Source organism: Montipora capricornis, chromosome 11 (genome assembly GCF_036669925.1).
Source record: "Montipora capricornis isolate CH-2021 chromosome 11, ASM3666992v2, whole genome shotgun sequence".
Taxonomy (NCBI): domain Eukaryota; kingdom Metazoa; phylum Cnidaria; class Anthozoa; order Scleractinia; family Acroporidae; genus Montipora; species Montipora capricornis.
This window is the reverse complement of record NC_090893.1, coordinates 33,411,214-33,436,213: the sequence shown is the minus strand read 5'-3', so window position 1 is coordinate 33,436,213 and position 25,000 is coordinate 33,411,214. Positions and strand designations below refer to the sequence as shown.

At 38.9% G+C, this 25,000-nt stretch overlaps 2 protein-coding genes across 3 annotated transcripts in view; one reads left to right on the top strand and one right to left on the bottom strand.

The window, feature by feature from the left end:
- The window catches only part of LOC138024845 (uncharacterized), a 42,124-nt gene extending 18,247 nt beyond the window's left edge, over positions 1-23,877 (top strand). The window contains exons 1-8 of one of the 2 annotated variants that reach the window (XM_068872036.1): positions 8,845-8,996; positions 10,897-11,232; positions 11,848-11,970; positions 16,840-16,920; positions 17,530-17,545; positions 20,047-20,086; positions 21,771-22,053; positions 23,018-23,877. In XM_068872036.1, the coding sequence (XP_068728137.1) occupies positions 8,918-8,996; positions 10,897-11,232; positions 11,848-11,970; positions 16,840-16,920; positions 17,530-17,545; positions 20,047-20,086; positions 21,771-22,053; positions 23,018-23,028 (969 nt within the window). In that variant the 5' untranslated portion in view covers positions 8,845-8,917 and the 3' untranslated portion in view covers positions 23,029-23,877. Of the gene's footprint in view, positions 1-8,661; positions 8,997-10,896; positions 11,233-11,847; positions 11,971-16,839; positions 16,921-17,529; positions 17,546-20,046; positions 20,087-21,770; positions 22,054-23,017 lie in introns of those variants that run through there. The other variant, XM_068872035.1, reaches the window with a different exon arrangement.
- The window catches only part of LOC138024841 (uncharacterized), a 49,164-nt gene continuing 46,805 nt past the window's right edge, over positions 22,642-25,000 (bottom strand). The window contains exon 10 of the mRNA XM_068872031.1: positions 22,642-24,055. Within this exon, the coding sequence (XP_068728132.1) occupies positions 24,046-24,055 (10 nt within the window). The 3' untranslated portion in view covers positions 22,642-24,045. The remainder of the gene's footprint in view (positions 24,056-25,000) is intronic.

Sequence of the window (25,000 nt, the reverse complement as noted above, 5' to 3'; positions counted from 1 at the left end):
GCCAAAATGACTGAGATGTTAGAACCCATGGGTTGGCCTTCTTTTTGGCAGAAAATCTGACCATTGAAGGAGAAGTACATGTTGTTTAGTGTGACTGTGGGAAGGTCTAGGTGTCTTGTTTCGCGAAATACCACCTCGCCCATTAACAAATAGGTTTAGTGATTTTATAGTTGATATATGGGATCTTCAAGTACGACCATTCTGTGTTGAATTACACACCCTCAGACGAGCTCTTTCTCACAACAACACAGAACGGACATGCACGAGGGCCAACTGCCCTATCTACAGCACCAAATTGTGCTTATTACACAACGCTGTTTACCAAAGCACGTGTAACATCTGCAACCAACACCGGGTCCAGAGGAGATATGTTTGTCGTTAGAACATCAAAACCCGTCGAAAACATCTGAAATAATGGGTTATTTTGATCGCGTTGACGATCGCGTTACAGTTTCGTTACACATTCTGTATACCGCAAACCAAGAGGCTGAGGGCTCGCAAGATCGGCTTACAGTATAAAATACGGAAAGGGAGGAAACTTGTACCACGTGACTTCGTTCGATGTGAACCGCAGCACTTGGTGACGGAAGTGAATTGGGACCGGAAACGCAAAAGCAACAGACCGTTACTAATTCGAGAATCAAAACATCAGCTGTGGAGGGAGTTTTAAAATAATGGCGGCTTCTCCCTTGAAAAGACCCGTTCCGTTGCGCGAAAAGCAGCCGGACGAGAAGAGATCCAAAGTATCGAACAGAGAAAAACACGTGTTTGTTTCTAAATGGTAAGATATCTGACCAGTTGGCTTTCGAACGTGAGCCACAAATTACCGTGTTTCACTTTTCCCTGATCGAACTTGACTATTTTACCTGCAGGCTTTCAATGAATTATCGAAGAGACGAACAAAACTTTATTTCCGTACAAGAAATACTCGACGACTCTGTAAATAACAGCTCCGAAAAGGAAAATTTTCCATTGCAAGTCAAAGAACTGGGGATTATTTTAAAGGAGGCCTTTCCACAGGCGAGTAGAGTCCAGCGAAGAGTTAACGGTGGCCGAGTATGGCAGTACCCACTTTCAAAAACCTCAAGATTGGAAGAAGACCGTGTTAAATGGGAAGACTTGCCAGCTTTCACAAAAGAATTCGATTAGCTTTTATCTAGCTCTAGCGACGATTTCTTTGAGTGGATAAAAGTCCAGTCACAAGATCTATGCGAAGGCAGCCGAGTTTTAACTGAAGTAAAGAACTTTAAAGACTGGACATTTGTTGTACACGTCAACAGTCGAAAAGTTGCAAAAGAAACCGTTGGTGTTTTCGAACTTGGGACATCTTAAAATTACTTTATCGCGTCATTTCCGTCACCATATGCTGCGGTGCACACCGAACGAAACCTCTCTCTCGAAGCCGTAAATTTTGGTCGCCGAAATTGAATTTGAACGCTTTCTTATGCCGTTTTCCTTCAGTATTTGGCAAATACATAACAATTCTAGATCACGTTAGTAAAATCAGGCAATTTAATTTAATTCCTCTTGAGTTTCAGGGATTCGAAAATCGGCCCCAAATTAGTTTCCTCCCTTTCCGTATTTTATGTACTGTAAGCCGATCTTGCGAGCCCTCAGTCTCCTGGTTTGCGGTATACAGAATGTGTAACGAAACTGTAACGCGATCGTCAACGCGATCGAAATAACCCATTATTTCAGATGTTTTCGACGGGTTTTGATGTTCTAAAGACAAACATATCTCCTCTGGACCCTGTGCAACCAACACTACATCGGGAGCACTACACGCTTTATGCGCGATCTTGTAAGAGAAAAACTTTACACCGTGTATAAAAAGGAATCGAAATCAAAAACGTTGTACTATAAAAAAACCCCCCCCCCCCCCCCACCCTCCCCCCAAATCTACGACTGTTCGAAGCATTTTACATACGGAACTACAAACCTACCCTCAACTCCAGAGCCGGATGCAGCGAATTCGCGGACCTTTTATTCTAATAATTACTTCAACATATCTAAAGACTCTTTGTACTTTGACATTCATCCATTAGATTAACCATTCGTTTTTATTCACATTTATACCTCAGTATTTCTCTCATGCATTTTACCCCCCCCCCCCCCCTCCCCCACATTCTTTCGCTTTTCGCACGTTCTTAATATACATCTGTATATAAGCCTTACGCGGAACGCGAAAGCTTGGATTTTTAAACGATTTTAATATCAATTTTACAGTAAGGCCTCAATTGAACATTTCCCCGTTTTATAATTCCGTGGTGTCAATCAATCAAACAACAAATCAACCAATCGTTGCAGCCAAAGATTGAAAAATCTAGACAAGACGCCACATATTTACTTGTCGTAAATACCATCGAGCGAGTATTAAGGGCAATCAAGAGCTCTTGCTTCAGTTATCTCAAGAAAATAAAAATGCATTAAAAAGTCAACAATCTCTTGTAACATGGTCAATCAGTTAGTCCGAGTCCGAGTCGATGATGACGTGCCTTTTCCTTTATTTTGGTCTTCGTAAAGAGTCTGAAGGAGACATGTTGTTTGTGTTGAACACACACTAAGTTGAACACTTGACAAAGGCTGCTGTTGGAGATGTTTCGTTGTCATTGTAACAAAATGTGATAGCGTGAAAGAAGGAAGCACATCGCCTGACCCATATGGATTACAAGAAATGTTTTCCTTCGTGTTTGAAGCTTCAGCTGCCCGTGGAAGTGTGGAGGAGCTGGTTGTTTGTATCGACCTTTGAACTGGAGCTGTGTATTCCGGGGCAGAATAGCTGCTTGCTTTGTGGGATAATTGCGTCCTTTCGCTCTCCGTTGTCTCGTCGTAATCATTCAAAGAGGACTCTCTGGCATGCCCGGGAACTTGCATTATTTTATGACGTGGTTGGCCAGCTTAATTTTATTTATTAAACTTATTTTATTAGCTTTGCCTTTATGATACCAAAAACAAACAAAACAAACACATACAGTCAATATGTAAACTTTCGCAGGAACATCACAACAAATGAATAGCCAATTACTGCGGGCCCTGGAATAAAACATATGTACGTAACAGAAGTAAAGAAATGACACTTTACTTGCAGCACATTGGTTAAGGTCACACTTGAGCTTTTTTTACCATAGTAAACGAAAGTTTACCATGGTAAATGGGTTTTTCAATGTGACCGGCTTTTCTCACTTTACCATGGTAAACGCAATTCTAGTCTGTTGCGTTAGCAACGGCGGTCGGATGAAAGCAAAGTTTACTATAGTAAAACCATCTGAAAAAGCTCTAGCGTTTATCTAAACTTTGTTTATTTAGGTGACATCTTGTCATGATTTTGAGAAGCATTTCGTGACTTTGCTGAATTTGCGTGCGCCCACTATATACATGCGCTTTCTTTCTCCTTCCCTCACAATCTTTTAACGAATAAGGAAAACATGACGGGATTTTCATACATTTCTTCAAACCATACTTGTGGTCTCGGATATACCCCCGCCACTCTCCTCCGTCTTGCTAAAGCTCCTCTCCTTCTTCTTCGCTTTTGTAATCTCTTAATTCTGGTCGTGAGAAGAGCATTGGTGAGATCAAATTGCCTCCTTTCAAAAACAAGGTAAAGAGCCAGAAATCTAAATCTCTGAGCTTTACGGATTGCAACGATAAGAAACAATAGAGCCACAATCGAAGCTACAACACGTTCACGATCCATGGCGCAGTCACGAAATATATTAAGTTGTTGTGTTAAGACTCACGCGACGGAACTCGAAAAATTCCTGTCTGTCATCAACTCGGCATTTGAGTAGCACTCTTGTGACAAGGAAACGTCTGGGAAATGTAAAAGTCAGCTTATGAGTTTTACCATAGTAAACTTTGCTTACCTTTTTATACCATAGTTAAGGGTTTTTACCTTAGTAAACTGCTAAGTGTGACCTCAACCATTATTGGTACGGCTAGAAATCTTGTGGAGTTGCATTTCAAGCAGATAGTTTTAAAACTTCGAGGATCTTCCAGGTTGTATTTCATTCTGACAACGAGAGAGTAGTAGTCATAAAGAATAGATTTGAAACTCGTAAGGGTAGCATTTGCTAAGTACATTCTGCAACAGATTCTGGTTGTTCTAATCAAAGAATATTTCTGATATGTTGTAGTTCTCTTGGGGACAAAGATAAGAAAGCTAGTAACGGATGCTCGAGTCTTTCTAGTCCTTTGGTGGACCATCCTTATAAAAAATACCATGTTTAGGAGCTCATACCAATGACATACGGGAAGAAGATCTAGAGATATTAACCTGTCCTTATAAGATATTTCTGTGATAAAAGGTAAGTGGATAATAGATTTCGTTGCACGTCTTTGAATTTTTTCAAGTTTGGAAATTAGTTTATTGCTTGAGGCGCTTAGATCTGGGTTTGCGTACGCAAAATGCGCATGCACGAGGCCAAGATACAACGTGTGCCTTGTAGAAGTACTTCGAATGTACCTGGCATTCCTCCTTATGTATCCTTTCAACCTGGCGTGCAAGGTCATGATCAGGTCACAGTCTACTTAATCGCCGAGCTCACGCTCCTTCTCAAAGGACTGGATGGTGCGGCGCTTGACCTCGTAGCTTGAGGATATAGGCTTGCACTCCTTGTAATGGATTGAAGCTTGCATTTCTTATGATTAAAGGCTAAACCAGAGGCAGCATACAATAAATAGATACTGTTAAGATCTTTTTGTTAAGGGTCGACAACATCATGAGACTTCATTTCCTTATAAAAATATTTTTTGGCATCGAAAATCACCACGAAACTACACATGGTGAAGACGTCAGGGAGGTTGTTTACATATAACACGAAGAGAGCAGGACCAAGAATTGAACCCTGGGGAACGCCCGACGTGGCAGGAAGGTCAAGTGAAATCGCCCCCAGTACGGTGACACGTTGGCGCCGATCACAAAGGTACGCCTGGGGCCAATCAAGCAACTTTCCTCCTGAGCCAACGTCCTGCAATTTGTTGAAAAGCAGGTCATGCCTAACCTTGCCAAAGGTCTCGGACATGTCTAAGTACACACAGTACCAAGAATGGCTGCCACTCCAGTACCAAGAATGGCCTCAATATGTTATAGGGTCTCAAGTAGGTTAGTGACTTCTGATCGCCTACACCAAAACCCTTGCTGACACTACACAATCAGTTCTTGTAATCGCTCTTTGATGCGGTTTAAGACGCAGCTTTTGACGACTTTTGAAACAATAGAAAAGAGGGAGATTGGCCTGTAGTTGTCTACCGTGGTCGTTTTCGTCGTTTTGGTGGACAAGCACTACATTGGTTAATTTCTACTCCCTAGGTATGTAACCCTCCTCCAGGGACAACTTGAACAACGTACACAGTGATGGAGCGATAGTTGCGGCGGTTTCCTTCAGGATTCTCGCCGGAATCTCGTCCGGACCAAGTTTTTGTTCGGATCTAGCGACTTCAGAACAGCCTGAACCCCGCTGACATGCAACACGATGTCGTTGATGACAGGTTGTATAGTTGGCCGTTGTTCGAGGCCACTCCCTTCCTTTTCCGATTGGCAGTTGTAGAACACCGTAGTGAAATAGTTATTGAACAAGTGGGCGATCTTGTCCGGGGTGTCAGCGGTTGTATGCGAGATGTCGGTTGCCATGGAGGCACTCTCTGGTATCTTGCGAAATTTGGAGCTAGTTTTCAACACAGACCAGAGACGCTTGGGGTTACTCTTAATGTTAGCAGTATCCAAGAACTCGTCTCCGAAACGCAAGTGCTCTGCTAAATTCTTGAATTTGACATTCGTCAGGGCAACACCATTGTGACTGCCTAGTTTTCCTTCTCTCCAAAATATTTCCTCGTCGTCTCGAGTGTATGGCTGAGCTTTGCCTTGATATCTGAAACATTTTGCCTTGGAATTTAGAGTCTCCTGAGACTTTTTGAACTCTCGGCCGTTGATGATGGGTACCGAGTAATTTTTTTTTTTTTTTCACGAAGATAACGGTCGAGTCTACATAATACGAGGTCGTATTCTAGCTCGTATTCTGGCCCATCTTTTTTTCCTGACTTCCGCGTAGAATTTTGCGAGAATATCATCCAAAACTTGTTGGCCCTAGGACTCCATTTTATCGTCGATATTTCATGCGAGACGCCATTTTTGGCACACAGTCAGCCATATTTTTGTTGTTCGCTTAGTGTTTTTTGCTGGCTGCGGACTCGCTTATCTCGGCCATTTCATCATTTGAAACAACCGGAAAACGGGACTGTTCTTCTTTCCCAAATTGTGAAGATATGCCGGAAACACTTGTAACTGGAGTGGACTGTACATGTTGCTGCTTTAATTCTCCAGAATTGTCAAGTGATGTTTCCGTTCGTTGCACAGTCTCAGACATTAACGATGCTCCGGTTACCGTGGGCTGTGCTTCATCTAAACTAGTTGACAGTTCTAGAGACAAATTATCGTTAACTTTTTTCCAAAAGCCTTGGAAATAAGTCTAAATTGAAATTAGGAAAAATATCACCGGCAGAGTCAATGTCTAATATTCCAAATTCGTCCATGTTGGAAAATTGCCAGTTTGGTAGGGTAAGTGGTTGTTGTTACGCTATTGTGATAAATTTTGTGATTGGTCGATGAAGCTGAGTGCACTTAATATGATTGGCTGATGTACCTGTCCGATTTCAGGAATCCGATTACAGTACAGCCAACTGTCCAATTTCACGGTCCGATTTCTACCCTAAGCATTAATTAGTGAAAAATAAAGTAGTTAATGCACCAATCAAATTTGAGAAACTTGTAATGGTTATGATTAAAGTCGAAGTTAGATAGTTCATCTCAAAATTCGATCTTGGTTTCATTATTAAGGCAACTGGTTTGTAGTCGCGAGTGATGCTGCGATGGTAATTTCCTTTTGGCTAAGACTAAAGTAGTCAAGTCAACCGCGATAACTTCACATGCGAAAGATAAAAATTGTATATTCACTGGATACGACATTTTCGTCACTGGGGAAATCGTTGTATTTCATCGGTATCTGTTTGCGCTTAATAGTTATGCCAATAGGGACACCTGGGACACCTGGGACACCTGGGACACCTGGGAGAACAGATTATTATTATTATATATTATTATTATTATTATTATTATTTTATTATTATTATCATTAATACTCCAATACCCAAGAGTATGATTGTGGTGTCAGGTTTGTCTCCATCAGCGTCAGAAAAATGTTTTTTTTTCTAAACCACGTTTTGCGGAAAATTAAAAAAATAGAAAAAAATGTCGTACATTATTAAAATCTCCCGTGGATAAAATTCTTTGTGTATTGTATTTGCTTCAAAATGTTGCATTCACATTTAGATGAAATTATATGAAAATACCTGGAGCAAAACGGATTTTAATTGGGTAGTGGGTACAACATTGAGTTAGCTGATTTGGTCTATTGTTTTATTTTCCCAGAAAACTTGGTTTAAAAAAATATACACTTTTCTGACTTGACAGGGACTGAGCCAATTTGCTTAGATCTTACTCTTGGGTGATGGGCTCTTGGTTAATATGCAGATTTGTGGCGTCAATCATGGAGGGACATGGGCTGAACATTTAAGGAAGAGGAGATCCAAAATATACATATGTGGAGAGAGACACCTATAGCTACACATAATACTATTGTACATATACATATACATATACATATACATATACATATACATATACATATACATATACATATGCATATACATATACATATACATAGCAGTACTCAATAGTAAAAGAGCGGATATAATTGTTGCTCAATATGAGTACACATGGATTTTAATACGGTTCTGTTTCGTAGATCCAGTTCATCAGTTAATCACGCCATATACACATATAAATGATGAGTGTGATCTACGAAACAGAACTGCATTAATTCAAAATCCGTATGTATTCATACTGAGTAAAAGAGCATTAAAAGCAAGGTGAACACACCATAACACCAAACTCAGAGTGGCCATCACGTCACGCAGCCATGCCTGACTACAATGCCCCAGTTTTAATATACTAAAAATCAGTCCTAAACAAGAACCTAAGTCATCATCTCGAGGCTCTGGGGAATAAACGCATACAAATTCTTCCATTTATTCCCCAGAACCTCGAGATGATGCCTTTTGTTTAGGCCTGAATTTTATAATTAAGTAAAGTACGATCGTCCGGGTGAGTGTAGTCCTTAGAAGGACTTTTTAAGATGACATTGACTGACGTTTCGACAACCTAAGCGGAAGCCATCTTCAGAGTCTTGTCGAAACGTCAGTTAATGCCATCTTAAACAGTCCTTCTCAGGACTACACTCACCTGGAAGATCGTACTTTACTTAATTATGATATGACTCCTGGGCTCAATCCAATTACGACTGAATTTTAATATATCGAAATTGGTCTATTACATATCCATCGCCCGCGGACTGCATCACAATGACCATGATGTTGCACCAACCCTCCTCCCCAACACACCCCCAAAATTCATGACCACGTTGTATTTGGAATATATTATCAATAGAAGTTTTCTTTGGTTTTAGTTAAGAGCATGGACTTTGTTGACGTTTGGGGAGAATCTACGTGGGTTTATAGGCGAACTCTCGCTCCATTTCATCTAGGTCTATATCTTGAAAATAAATCAGATTTTGACGTTGATTCGCAATTTTGAATTTCTTCCTAAAGCATGTAGTGTGAACCTAACTGGTGCGATTGGAACTTTCAACTCAAGAATGGACGCTGACATACATTATTGTTCCTGGAGGATCACGGTCTCGCCTGTATTGCAAATTATCATAAAGTTTACCAACTTTAGTTTGCAAAACGCTGGAAATGACAGTTTGCTTGTGTACGATGGAGAGGATGCCTCGAAAAAAGTGTTAGGAGTGTTCTACAATGGTCAGCTTCCCCAAAGGAAGGAATATCTTCCACCTCAAACCATATGTTTGTGGTGTTTAAATCAAATAACCACACTAAAGACAGCGGGTTCTTTGCTTCCTACTATACATTTAATAAATCACGTAAGTAGCAAGAAAGACATAATAATCTGACTCGCAGCCAAGCGTATAGGGCGCCTTCGTATATCGCTTCATTTCACATTACACAAAAACAACTGGAAATTGGAAATTTTAAACCCTCAGTCCCCAAAACTGCTACAAATTTGAAAACTAAAATTTTGAATAGGCCGTTCCTCACATAGGCATGTTTTCGTTACCAAATACAAAAATTTTCTAAAGTGCTTTGCAAGTACGGTGGTTTGAATATCCGGTTGATTTGTCCTGGGACACCTGGGACACCTGGGAGAACAGATTGCTCAAGGTGCTTCCTGGTTAAAATAAAGCTCATTATTATTATTATATTATTATTATTATTATTATTATTATTTTATTATTATTATTATCATTAATACTCCAATACCCAAGAGTATGATTGTGGTGTCAGGTTTGTCTCCATCAGCGTCAGAAAAGTGTTTTTTTTTCTAAACCACGTTTTGCGGAAAATTAAAAAAATAGAAAAAAATGTCGTACATTATTAAAATCTCCCGTGGATAAAATTCTTTGTGTATTGTATTTGCTTCAAAATGTTGCATTCACATTTAGATGAAATTATATGAAAATACCTGGAGCAAAACGGATTTTAATTGGGTAGTGGGTACAACATTGAGTTAGCTGATTTGGTCTATTGTTTTATTTTCCCAGAAAACTTGGTTTAAAAAAATTATACACTTTTTTGACTTGACAGGGACTGAGCCAATTTGCTTAGATCTTACTCTTGGGTGATGGGCTCTTGGTTAATATGCAGATTTGTGGCGTCAATCATGGAGGGACATGGGCTGAACATTTAAGGAAGAGGAGATCCAAAATATACATATGTGGAGAGAGACACCTATAGCTACACATAATACTATTGTACATATACATATACATATACATATACATATAAATATACATATACATATACATATACATATACATAGCAGTACTCAATAGTAAAAGAGCGGATATAATTGTTGCTCAATATGAGTACACATGGATTTTAATACGGTTCTGTTTCGTAGATCCAGTTCATCAGTTAATCACGCCATATACACATATAAATGATGAGTGTGATCTACGAAACAGAACTGCATTAATTCAAAATCCGTATGTATTCATACTGAGTAAAAGAGCATTAAAAGCAAGGTGAACACACCATAACACCAAACTCAGAGTGGCCATCACGTCACGCAGCCATGCCTGACTACAATGCCCCAGTTTTAATATACTAAAAATCAGTCCTAAACAAGAACCTAAGTCATCATCTCGAGGCTCTGGGGAATAAACGCATACAAATTCTTCCATTTATTCCCCAGAACCTCGAGATGATGCCTTTTGTTTAGGCCTGAATTTTATAATTAAGTAAAGTACGATCGTCCGGGTGAGTGTAGTCCTTAGAAGGACTTTTTAAGATGACATTGACTGACGTTTCGACAACCTAAGCGGAAGCCATCTTCAGAGTCTTGTCGAAACGTCAGTTAATGCCATCTTAAACAGTCCTTCTCAGGACTACACTCACCTGGAAGATCGTACTTTACTTAATTATGATATGACTCCTGGGCTCAATCCAATTACGACTGAATTTTAATATGTCGAAATTGGTCTATTACATATCCATCGCCCGCGGACCGCATCACAATGACCATGATGTTGCACCAACCCTCCTCCCCAACACACCCCCAAAAATTCATGACCACGTTGTATTTGGAATATATTATCAATAGAAGTTTTCTTTGGTTTTAGTTAAGAGCATGGACTTTGTTGACGTTTGGGGAGAATCTACGTGGGTTTATAGGCGAATTCTCGCTCCATTTCATCTAGGTCTATATCTTGAAAATAAATCAGATTTTGACGTTGATTCGCAATTTTGAATTTCTTCCTAAAGCATGTAGTGTGAACCTAACTGGTGCGATTGGAACTTTCAACTCAAGAATGGACGCTGACATACATTATTGTTCCTGGAGGATCACGGTCTCGCCTGGTTTGCTAATTATCATAAAGTTTACCAACTTTAGTTTGCAAAACGCTGGAAATGACAGTTTGCTTGTGTACGATGGAGAGGATGCCTCGAAAAAAGTGTTAGGAGTGTTCTACAATGGTCAGCTTCCCCCAAAGGAAGGAATATCTTCCACCTCAAACCATATGTTTGTGGTGTTTAAATCAAATAACCACACTAAAGACAGCGGGTTCTTTGCTTCCTACTATACATTTAATAAATCACGTAAGTAGCAAGAAAGACATAATAATCTGACTCGCAGCCAAGCGTATAGGGCGCCTTCGTATATCGCTTCATTTCACATTACACAAAAACAACTGGAAATTGGAAATTTTAAACCCTCAGTCCCCACAACTGCTACAAATTTGGAAACTATCATTTGGACTAGGCCGTTCCTCACATAGGCATGTTTTCGTTACCAAATACAAAAATTTTCTAAAGTGCTTTTCAAGTACGGTGGTTTGAATATCCGGTTGATTTGTCAATGAAAACGGCGAAAGGCGAAAATCCTATCTAAATCTAAAGCGTTTTCTTGTACCTACAAACATCTTTCTTCTAGCTCAGATTTAAAGTAACGATAGACGTTGTAGGATATCAGATACCGGATGTTTATTCTAAATAATCGCAAAGTATCGAATATATATTTCAATACCCCTTAATTGACAAAATTGCTAACTGGCATATCCTCCTCCAGATGAGGAAAAACGGGACCATTATTCCCCTTGAATTCCCTAAAAGTTACGTCTCTGAGGTCCTGTTCCAGGTTATCACCATTATCATGTTATTGTCAACATTAGCAAGCGTAGTGAGAGTATTTTATAATTTGTATCATTTAACCAGTTCATCCAACTTCAGCGAGTTCAGGCAGCTCAGTCACTGCAAAGGCTACGTCACAGTCACTAACGCAATCATCCCATTCTCACACTGAGAGGAAGGCAAATGAAGGCGGACAAAGTAAGAAAGGTTGGTCATCAAGTAAAACAACGATTGCTTCGCTCTTCTTATTCGCGAATGATGTTTTTAAGTTATTCCTTTAAAATTTCTATCGCCTCAACAAATTTTCCGAAATTGTCCCAATACATTTTGTTGTTTTAGAATCGTTTTACTGAAAATTCAATTTTTATTCGCTGCCGGAAAAGAAGTGGTTATAGTTTTATTCATAACACAGTAATGAAGGGGTATGGGTTCTGTAAAATACTGCCCTTTAATAAAGTAATGAAGTCCAATTCAATAATGCATACTGTGCAAAGCTCAGCTGCCGTTAGATCTACAAGCCAATGTCCTCAGTCATCCTCTTGACTGTACATAATCATCAAATCGTTTTGGCAATGTAATTGCTCGAGCTGGCCTATGGCAACAGGCTGCATAGGTGTTGTTAAATCAGTGACCCCCAGACAGAGAGGTTCTATGGGATCCCGTTCCTTAACTGTTAAACCTGTTATATCCAAGTCTTCCTGCTCTCGACGCTCTGTGCCAGCATTTTCTGAGATTCTCTCGCGGTACTTTTTTCACATAGGACACGTTTCACTTTATCTGCACACCATCTTTTCTCCTTACCGTCACCTCTCCTTCCCTTCTTGGCTGTGACTTCACAGGGACTTGTTCTACTTATTTATTTATTTATTATTTATTTATTTATTTATTTATTTATTTATGTAATCCATCTCTATTTAACCACGGCACAATTCATCAGCAATATAAAACCGTATGTACAATTAAAAATTTAAAACCAAGTATAGATCAAACTATGTAAACTACATTAACTATGTTTTTTCAATATCAAAAAATAAAATGCCGTGTTTAGAATAATGGCCTAGATAATTTAATCAGTCGTTTGAATTGATTGAGGGAATCTGCTTTCCTTAGTTCTAATGGCAAACTGTTCCACAAGACTCCGCCACTATAGCCTAAGCTGTTTTTGTAGTAGTTTGTGCGCGGCTGCGGAACATTTACCTTATTCACAGAGTCTCTCAGACAATACCCAGAGTTACGATGGACAAATGTCGAGCAGAGATACCCAGGAGCTAGTCCCGGTAGGGACCGTTGTTGCTCTTTCAATTTGCCTTTGAAAGACTAGGGATTTCCATCCTAAGAGTTCAAATAAATTGTTGACATCAGCGTCATAGTTACAGTAGGTCAAGACAAGGGCTGCTCTGTCTTGTACATAATTCATTTTGTACTGCAAACTTACTCCACAGTTTCCCCAAACAATAATGCAGTAGTTGAAATGAGGTTGTACTAGGGCCTGATAAATAGAATGTAAGGTCCCATTGGGGACAAGATGCCTGATTCGCTTTATGGCCTCAATAGCAGAAGCAATTTTTCTTGGTTACTTGGAATTTAGTTTGGGAACAGTTTATTTGCTTTCGTGTTTCTTAGGAGGACATTATCCCCAAGTTCAACTTGACTTTCTGCGGCTTGTCTTCCGGCATCGACATACTCTTTCTGTGACAGCTTACTTGCCCAGTCTCGGTCACGGGCCCTTACTGGTGATAGGTGCCTCACGCTTCAGGTCCGGTAGCTTAGTCTGCATTTGTCTCCCAAATAATAAATGGAATGGTACTGCACCGGTTGTGATCTGAGAGGTTAATCTGTATGCAGTTAGACATGTTAGCAGTTCCTGACGCCAATCTTTTCCTTCAATCTGGGCAATCTGAATGACCTTCAACTGGGTACGGTCTCGGAGTTCGACTACCCCGTTAGCCTGGGGCAATAATAGTGGTGTTGTGCGGTTATCTATCCCACTTTCTGCAAGGAAAGCTTTAAATTCCTCTGAAACAAATTGAGAACCGTTGTCAGTTTTAGGCGTATAGGGTACTCCAAAGCGAGAAAAGGTTGGTTTAAGGCCCTTTATGATCTTGGCACTTGTAATTGACCTTAGGATAACGAATTCAAAATATCTACTGTAATAATCATGACCACCACAGATTCAGTGTGCTCTACTCTGGATCGAGTGTTCCGGGTTCGGGTCCTGGCCGGGGACATTATGTTGTGTTCTTGGGCAAGACACTTTACTCTCACGGTGCCTCTCTCCACCCAGGTGTGTAAATGGGTACGGGTGAATCTAATGCTGGGGCTAGATAGATAGATAGATGTCCCTAAACCTATTAGTGTTATACTTAATGCGGAACTTGCGCTTTCTTCTAAGATTTAATGAGTTGTTGTTTAGTTCAGAGTTCATGAAGACGTTGGTCGTTTGCTAAAACATAACCCTTCCTTGTACTTGTACATGTTCATTGCCGTGACTTTAACATCTTCAGTTCCCACAGCCTGCCCCCGTCTGACCTTGTAACTCAGTCAGTAGATGAGTATTATTATTCTTATTCTTATTCTTATTCTTATTATTATTATTCTTATTATTATTATTATTATTATTATTATTATTATTATAAGAAGACCTACACCATTGAAAATTTTCTTATTTGTGTCCTTGATGTCTTGGCTATTAGTCTCTGCCCCAACACAGCATGGAAAGATTCAACGTCTCTCAGCAGGGTCTCGACAAAGCAGAGTTCTACACCTCCCTTCATAACCACAAAATCAGCTTTCAGGGTTACGTTTTTGTAGGCCGACAACACATCAGCTGTATGCAAATAGAACCTTAGCCTTTTTCCGGGTCTGGCATTGGACTTAACGGTACTTGAGCCACTGCCAGGTCCCCTTCCCAGAGGGTTGCATATCGCTCCTGAGTCAAGTAGAACATTCTGCAAAATGACACCGCCAACCTGTAGTTTTCTCCCACAGAACACACATAATCGTGTGTGGAATTAGACCATTCCTTGTTTTCCACCATTCCATCGTTTTCACTATCCACACAATTTGTTTTGGTCTTCTTTCCCTTCTCATTTCTCCTTGGATCAGCTATCCCACCCCAATTGCTCCCGCTGTGTTTCTGTGACTGTTGGGATTCTTGTGGTAGCCTTCGGCAACACTTGACTTTAAAATGACCGATTAATCCACACCGATCACACTTGCATCTCCTATTGTTTGCAAAAACGGCCCTCCCGGCCACAGTTATAACACTCCCTCCTCTTACTGTTAACTCGACACCCAACTTGACATCAGTGACAATATTCTCATGATTTGGAATAGCGTTCCCTCCCATTGCTTGCATTTGCAAATCAGTCGCTTCCTGTGCTCTATCAGTTACCAATAGCCATTTAATGTAGCAGTGCCTTGTTTCTCGATAAATTTCCTGCGCAACTTTGCTGAATAGCATTTATAAATTAGTTGGTCTTTGATGTACACATCCTCCCGCTCCCCGAAGTCACAAGAGGCCGCCTGCTGTCTCAACCGACAGACAAACTGGTCAACAGTCTTTTCGCTACTCTGGCTGATTTGTCTGAACAAGTGTCGTTCAAAAGGCACGTTAACTTTAAGAATAAAATAATCAGCAAGTGCCTTTAATGTGGCGGCGTAATCCTTGTCCTCAGCGTCAGCCACCAGGGTAAAAAAAAATATCTCTTGTACCTCAAGGCCGTGTGAAGGAAAAGACCTCGTTTCTGCGAATCACTCGTGATTCCTTTACCCACCACGCACAGGCCAAAGGCTCTTTTCTATTTCCTCCAACATTGTGAAATGGAATGTGGGTCCCCCTTAACTTGAAAAGGCTGTAATTCCCCGACTTCTACGGCCATAGGCGTCAAAACTCTACCGCTAGCGGCGGCACTCGCCGAATCCTCCGGGCATCACAACAAACTACACGTCACCAAATGCAAAGTCCACTTAAAACGTCTATGAAAGTATTCTCTGCTATCCCGTTCTTGTTGCCAGATGTAAAATACTGTCCTTTAATAAACCCTCGCCTCGTTGTTACAGGATACTTCCAAAGAACGCGACCGTTCAAACATGGTTCTTTGCACAAACACGGCGAACACAGTGTATCATGGGCTACCCTCTAATACAGTTTCCCGTCTAAGGCACCTCCGTCGAATACAGTACAGGTTCGACACTGGGTAGGCGTCACAAAGTACTTTACATAGCTGTTTGCAAAGGACTTTCAGAATGCAAAGCAATCTATCACTTCAACCTAGTACTAAACACATTATTCAGTATAGGAGCCTCTAAAAACGGTTTGAGGAAGACAGTTAAGGTAATTCCTTTGTATTGCATTGCGCATCCCTCTGCCCACGATTTTCGCGTCATTAGCGCGCACTCATGAGCAGGTGCGCGTACAAAACGTAAGAGATTTCCCTCAAACTAAGCCCGATAGCGAAATAAATGCTCCTTTTATCTCAAGCGAGCACGGTAACCCCCGATTTTTCCTCAGGTATTTGCTAAGAACAATCTAATAAAGAACATATTTGAAGAAGAAAAAACGTTTGATAGTACAATATGTTTTTTTTTTGAAAACAGTTCCGTACTGGGTGTATTTTGGCCAAGGCGAGGACCTCAAGCTAACGACGGAACTGTTCTAAAGAGTGCACTATTCGCACAACCAGGCAATCAAAAACGGCGTAAATGAAGCAATACTGCTTATGTAAATAAAAGAAGCTATATTTTCAAAATAAAATTTTGTATCTTTCAAGTAACGAAGACTTAATTCTGAGTAAGAGTGATTCGAATTTTTAACGTGCAACCAGTAAAAATACCCCATTTTAAGGGCCTTCTGACGCGTAAACAAGCACGGTGACCCCATTTTTTTTATTGCATATTTTTAATGTTTATATCACGAATGTTAATTATGCCAAGTTTTCAAAAAAGTTTGATAGTAGATCATTTTCATTGGAATTACCTTAAGCCAACAAAAATAATAGTTTTAGACAAGTTCAGAGAATCATCGAATTAAAAAAGGTTTTTAGCTAATAAATGCTTTGCCTTGCTTTTCTACAGCAATGGTATATGGGCCTGTCATAGGAGTGCTGCTCGTCGCTTTGATTGTGTTGGTGGTTTATACTGTTTGGATCAGAAAACGTAAGGGAGATTACTCTAAATTGCAACATGGCTGGTTTGCCCTATTTACAGACCTGTTACAAAACAGGCCTCATTGCATTCCAATAGCCGTTGAGCTGAAAGAAGAAATAACTTAAAGAAGACGGAAAATGATTTATTGAAAAAAAAAAAAAAAGACAAGACAGGCATATTTGAAAATGACTGCCAATTGATAGTATCCCATATAGAAAGTATAGTAAAAAACTTCCAGAAATAGAAACAGTATAAAAACCACGACAAATGAATCCTACTGGGAACACCCATTGGCTTTTTTAGTGAAATCAAAATGAACTTCGTATGCAAAGATGAGATTATCCTTAGATATTGCGTACTTGGCGTACAACCTTTGTATTGCAGTTTCATTCACCTTTACGATCGGAAAGTTAACTAACGCTGTCATGGAAATACAAAAGTAACGAATGGACGTTGAGCGTAGTTTTTGTTTGTTTGTTTGTTTGTTTTTGTTTTTTTAAAGGTTGTTAGCTTTTATTATGTTTGTAATATAGTTCAACTTTGTCCAAATGCTCACCTCCCATAGATAAGTTCAGCAACTTATTCACGTTATTGTTTTTGTCTTGATCGACGTCTTAGGTGGAAGAAAATATACGTAAGTATTGCGTATTCATTAAGACTTTAGGATGGACAGGTAAGAAGAGAAGGTAATTCTTTGAACAGTATCGTTAGATCTCCTTACAAAACTTTTTGAGATTAACGGTAGCATAGGTTAAATGTCATAAAATGATACTACTGATGTTAGGAGGTCAAACCAGTTTCAACGCTTTCAAAAACAAGGTGTACTATTTGGAAGAATTGAATCTACCAAACGTTTTCACTTAATGGTAATGTTGTGATGAACATGAAACACCAATAGATGCACACATTAATGTGACGTAACAGGTTATCATGGCAACAAATGAGCCATCTAAAAACAGTCTATATTTCGTCTTTAAACGTATATATCTCAAAACTCGGTGACCCCTTTTTTTTTTTATTGCTAGAGAGTGATTACCACGCTTGATTAGAACTTTCTGCAAAGTTAAAAAAATATCTGGAGTAGATTCAGAGGCACCTTCGCAAGTGAAAAAAAAGTAGGGTGGCTCTGAATCCGCTAGTTTTTCCTTATACCGCTAATTCACTTTTCAGCATTAAAAAAATGGGGGTCATTTGAGATAAAAGCGCTCAAACACTAAATATAGGGCTTTTTAGATGGTTTTTTGGTTGCCATGATATGTGCATCTTCTTTAGCAATTATTAGTGTTTCATATGGTACCATGAGAGTATATACACATTCCTTCCAAATTTTTGAAACCAGTTTGAGCAACCTTAAGATGTAATGAGCCCATGGGAATGACGGGAAACTTATTATAGACAGCAACCTGAAGTGAGCTGCTTTCCAGACATGGCGAAGGTAAAAAAAAAAAAGGAGCCTTAAATCCAACCACGCTAGCCACACACAACGAGCGTTGCCCAGTCATGCTGATCTTTAACTTCACCGCTGATCGTCCGGAAAGGATGAAACAGACGGACTCGCTATTTTTTGGCTATCAACCATAAGAGAAAGCCAGGGACCCTGAACTGGTACTGCAATAGTCCTCTCGGTAAGAATGCTGTCGGAAAATTCCTCGTGAACGTAGCCAAAGCCGCAGGGACCGCCTGAAAATATCATTAACCACTCCGTAAGGAAAACCTGCATATCCCGCTTAATGGATGCTGATGATCTCCCAGAGAATTATGCAGCCCAACTCAGTGGTCATAAAAGCCTTAAAAATTTAGACACATACAAGTCAGCCTCGCAAAGCCATCAGCGACGATTTTTATCAATGGCTCGTAGTCGGTCCAACGTTACCTACTCGGAGATTCAACTCGGAGATTCAAGCTGCCAAAGCTTCCGAACTGCCAGTTCAAAGGCAAGAAGTATCAAGTTTGAAGACCGAAGGCTTATTCTTGGGAGCGACAATTGGCTAGTGTGAAGGATCCACCTTAAATCTTAACACGCCAACTACAGCCAGCAATGTGTTCAGAAGATGTCGTCACCTCGCGGCCGGCTGCAAAAAAGGAAACGGGTGGCGATAATCAGCAATGATTCCAATTCTGATTGAGGAAGACGTTTCTCTTGTCAGTTTCTCAAACTCAAATCAATTTTTTTTAAATTGATAGTTTTGTAAAGATTAAATTATGTTGAACCTATTTCGAGAGAACGTGATAAACATTCCACAGATTTTTTTAATGACTGGAAAACCATTTGACAGTTTTTAGTCAGGTAATCTTTCCTTTTGTGAGGCCAGATACTTTGAAAGGTGACATTTGAATGACATTTTTACAGTTCATCCATCTCACCTAATTTGATTTCTTTTCTCGGTCTCAAAGCAATCGGTCTCACAGCATTCCCGTAGATAAAAAAGAATAAATAAGTAAATAAATAAACACGTTATTTGCCGACTTAGGTCGGTCCGTATTGGGAAAAACTGTGCCCTCTGTGTCAGGAATGGCCCTAGGCCGCATACTAGAGACCTCTGGTTAAATTTTTCCATTTTGTTATAAATATACACTGTTTATGAATAAAGAAGAAAATAATACTTAAAAATGCAATTGAGTTATGATAAAATCTAAGCTGGTTAGAGGGGTTTTAACATAACTAGTTGAGATAAAAATCACTTCTTACATGTTCTGAAAATGGATATCGTTTAATTTGCGTTCTGTAATGCAAACGCACTTTAAATTAGCCTTTTACAGGAGGTAACGGTCTTTACAAATATCAATTTCCGCAAAGGAAATATATATTTTGCCTGCATTTTTCATACTCTTTCCTTACAAAAGGACTTGATTTGATTCGATTTAATTTTTTTTTCCTTAATTGACACAACATTTCTTTTTGTTTGATTTTCGGACAAAGAGAGATTAAGAGTTAGGGTTGGGGTGGAACATTTTACAATGGTGCGTTGTTAGAACAAAGTTAACGACAACTGAAACCATTATATCGTTGTCATTTATGATGCAAAAAGAAATGGGGTGAGGAGGGGGATGCGAGGGTATTTTTTTTTAATCGTAGCATCTACAAATCTGGTTAATAAAAGATCCTTGACACATGTCATTATTGTTTTGTTATAGATTGCCTGAAACATCGGAATTTAGACCTGTATCTTATGTGGTTAGTCAAGACCAATAGTTTATACTTTCTACTCAATACTGTCCAAATAGAGGCATCTGTTCTAGCTGACGTTGATTGCTACTGCAATACCGTAATGGATGATACCTTGTTGGAATTGAATTTCATTTGTTGTTAAGTTTTATTTTGAGCGGGACGTAGTTTTGCGCAAAGGATTGGAGTACTGAGTAATTAGGCTCCTAAATGTTACCTTTAGTACCGAAGAAATCACGTTGAGTTTGTTCCAACAACGTTTCGATCGTTTCAAATAAAAAAAATAAAAATAAAATAATAATACCAATAATAATAATAATAATAATAATAATAATAATAATAATAATAATAATAGTAATAATAATATTAACAATAATAATAATAATAATAATAATAATAATAATAATAAGGATGTTACGAGTTCGAATGTTTTGAGGAAAGGTAGTTTGCAAACTAAACTGAACGCAGGGTTGTCGGAACAACAACAAGAAGATTTATTCCAAAATGAACGTAGTTTCCACGAAGTAAAACTCTGAACAACTTGTACTCCTACTCCGCTTGGACTCGTCTACTTATATACTCTCACAATAAGCTTCTAGAACTTTCTAAATTAGTAATCAATCTAATTATAGAAAGATTACAAAATACACCGATTTAGAAACGCTTACGCACGAACCTAAAAATAAATAAACTACGACCTTTCGCGAAGCTTCTAGGAAGTAACGCTTGTCACCCAATGCTATTGACACTGGCATAAATAATAATAGAACTTTATTTTCACACAATAAAACTAAGACACAAATAAACTATAATAGATTACAGGGTGTGTTTAGGTGACCAAAGTAGCAATAAAAAGAAGACTATAATTTTCACAAAGATGAAATGGTATATGAAATGAATCATATATGAACTGCGGATATGAAATCAAGTGAAGCTATGATCTTCGCAGTTATGAGAGCAATTTTTGCAATTGCATAGAGAAGCCTGAAAATTTCCGTTGAAGTCCTGAATTTTTCAGGCTTGTCTATGCAATTGCAAAAATTGCTCTCATAACTGCGAAGATCATAGCTTCAATTAATTTTCACAAAATTAGCCAAAAATAGATATGACTGTTTAAAATCAAAACAAAAAAAACTCTTAGAATTAAAACATATTGAGGATAATAATTTATGAATAACAAATATATCTATAGGTGTGTAAACAATCACAAATCTGAAGAAATATTCCCAATAAACAAAAACGAATAAAGATAAAACAAATAATAATAATAATAATAATAATAATAATACAGCAAGTTTCAATCGAGGGTCGTAGAACCAAAACCAAGGTAATTACTTTGGCCATTCAAAAAGGACGGAGAAAATCCAATAAAACAATCACAAATCGAAGTAATTACAAGTAGCCGACACAAAGCGCGTGAAAATGTGCACGTGCGAGCCACGATTGGTTTTGGTTTCACTTCTGATTGGTTGAAAAAGTGGCGCGAGAACTTTGAAGTGAAGTAAGGCTAAACCAATGCAATTCGCTAATTACTTTCGACACTCAATTGAAAACCGCTCTAATAATAATAATAATAATAATAATAATAATAATAATAATAATAATAATAATAATAAAAATGCATGCATAACGCCTAGGATTACAAAATACAAGTCGATATGTTTCTTACAATGCATTTTTCTCTGCCTGATAGAACAAGTTGATTACTATTAACCCACTGGAAACGTTTCCGGAAGCTGGTTTGGATATCATTGACTCCTCGCTGGAACAACTTGAGGAGACAAAAGCCGCAGAAACGTCATTAGGCACAAAGCTACGTGAATCAGAGCTCCCCATTACGCATGAAAAGTTAAAAAATAAATTCCCAATAGAGAAGCAATCATCGACATTGGATAGCTTGAATAGTTCACTGAAGAGACTTTCAATCAGCCTTGAAGGGGAGATGAGTTTTACAGTATCTGTTAAAGTGTCACAAGGTATTTATTATAAAGTGCTTAAGTTGCCTGTACTAGTAAACGATGCTCTTGGTGGAAATGACACCCAGTTTTGCAGCACGCAAGACCGTGCTGTGGACGCAACCATGTACTAACGTTATCAGATTTAAGAATAAGTCTTGCATTACGACCACCAAGAGACGTTGCCACCGCAGAAAAGGTTCCTAAACCACCTGAACAGTACGTTTATCAGTAGAATAGAAACTTTAACGGTAATAAAACGTCGCCGCATCAGTTCGAGAGCAGTGCTGTACGCCATTTTGCAGTGCTTTTAGTGACTTATACAAACAAGCACTGTCGGAAATTTTTGTTTCACCGGTTTGTGCCTTTGACTGCGCCCTTCCCCTCTTGTCAACTGTTGCACACACCCCTCCATGACTCGCATCCTTCTATCTCTGCATGTGCCATTTCTGACTACGGATGTCCAGTAGTAATGATTACAATAGTGAAATTACTGTCGCTCTTTCCAAGGAAATTCCTTGCTTTAGCTTCGGGACCCTCCAACCCTCCGTAATTCTCATGCAGAGAAGTAATAAAACTCGCAGCAGGCCATTTTCAAGAGCCAAAAAATAGATTATTCCTCTCTTTATTTGGATAATGAAGTTATGAAAGAGCCGCTGCGAGTCTTCGGTCTATTATAACTTCTGGACTTCCTTACAGCGAAAAAAAAAAAACATTTTATATCCCAAGTTCCCTACAGTACTAAAATGAAATACAACAACAATCTTTATTCACTCTTATTAAGAAGGACATAATAACCCCCCTTCACCCTCCCAATTCGTAATAGAAAAAAGACAACAGCCAGAGCTCGTTCTTCTCCCTTTCGAAGGAAGGCTAATATTTAGTCAGTACCAACTGAAGTGAAATAATATAATGCAGCTCTGTCTGTTTTCTCTGTTGCGAGCTGTTTACGTCTTTCTGATGCATACTTTTTTTGTTATTTCAGAAAAAGGTTGACTCCAAATAAACTGGCCTTTACGACGAAGTGTCTCGTAAAGAAAGCCTTGAGATGTTTCTTCAGCTGGTCAGAACGCATTCCACAAAAAATGCGCTTAAATATTTTTACTTCCTTTGCCTTTTTTTAGTTGTAAACGGTATCTCGGCTCATTTGTAACCTGAAAGTTATTCCGTTTTAATGCATGGAAAGAGTTTCCTAGCGGGCGATACAAGTCAAGGCTCTTTAAAGAATTACTACTTTTCAAACCTCCACCCGGGTTCGCAAAAATCGAGTGAGCTCTGGATGTTGTTCCCCAGTCCAACTAGCAGCGTTGCGGGTACTGTTTGCGTCATTGGGATGTAAGTGTCAATTAGATGAATTGAAAATGTGATGACCAAACTCATATTTCACAAGTCAAACTGGTACGAAGACAGGTACAAGGTACAAGGTACTGGTACAAGGGATGTAAGCGAGACGAAACTGTAATTTTTGCGTGCTTACTTGGTAACGTAGGCCAAGCCTTTCCAGCAGTTGCCACTTGGTTGCTTCTCATCCCAGGTTTTTTTTGTTTTTGTTTTTTTTTTTGGGGGGGGGGTGGGCGGGGGCAGGAGATTTTGTATATAAACTGGAAAAACGGTAGTCTGTGCATTGACTATACAGTACGTGCGTATTGATTAGGTGCTAAGAATTGAGCCATTCCCATATCGCATGTTGGAGACTCCCTTGCGTAAAGAAAGGAAGAAAGGATAGCCCCTTTCCTACATGGGCGTAATGAACAGAAAACTGCAACAATGAGTTTCATGAAATGACAAGTCCCTTTGCTCACAATTAACGTTCGCTGGGGGATAAATAAATTGATAACACAACTATTTGATTGATTGATTGATTGATTGATTGATTGACTGATTGAACTTTACTTCCAAAAAAGAAAAAAGTTCACGTTATGAAAGAAATAGGTACGGATTTCATTTAACCATAATCTGTGAGGTTATGAGAAGTACCTCTGAGCGAATAATTCTCTTCGACGCATTCGTCGTTCAAGTGGAACTGAAAGAGAATATGATAACTGAAATTTAAAACAGTTCAATATATTATTTTATTTTATGTTATTTTATTTTATTTTATTTTATTTAAACAATATTTAAACACGAAGTTTGCCTCAAGAGTTACAAACACTCACCGAGGTGGGCTTACTTCGAGTATACATGCATTTAGTATGGCAGTAAGACGGTAAAAAGAGCGTACAAATCATCAAGAAACACATTGTTTACTAGTAGCACAAATATACACGTATTCCGTTGCATGAAATCGGTTAGAATCAAAGACAAACGTCTGGACAAGCAAACAATAAAGCCTTCTTCCACCATAAGAAAGAGATACGCACCCAGACAAAAAAGCCGATACAATAGACCATTTTCGAATTCTCAATGTCGGACTGGATCTAGCATGAAATGGAGGCTAATACGGGCAAATCTTTTCACATGCAAAAATTCATGCATATATCTGAGCATCAGAGGAAAGCAGTTTATAACGGGAGGCAGCAAACAAAGGCCACTTAAGGAAAAAAATGCTTCGCAGCCTCTGTATTAAAACCACAGAAGCGGGATGATGATTCTTTACGTCCTATTTTAAATAAATAATAATTGAGCGCACAAGCATTTAAACGGAGCCGTGTGAAGAAAACCTATCAAGAGCAACATCATAAAGATAATATTTTGCTTTTTGACCTTGAACTGACAAAGTCTTTTTAATGATTGCTAATTTTAGCGTGATTCCTATTCGCTGGCTATTGACAGTTGACTCTGAAATGGCTTTTTTTTTTTACTTCCCATTCACTCGCTGAGGGTGTGCTTGTTTTCTTTTGAAACTCGTGCGGTTCGACAAAAATTCATGTAAATATGCATATTAACGTTTTACACAATAAACTACGATAATAATAATAATAATAATAATAATAATAATATTGATAATAATAACAATAACAATAATAAT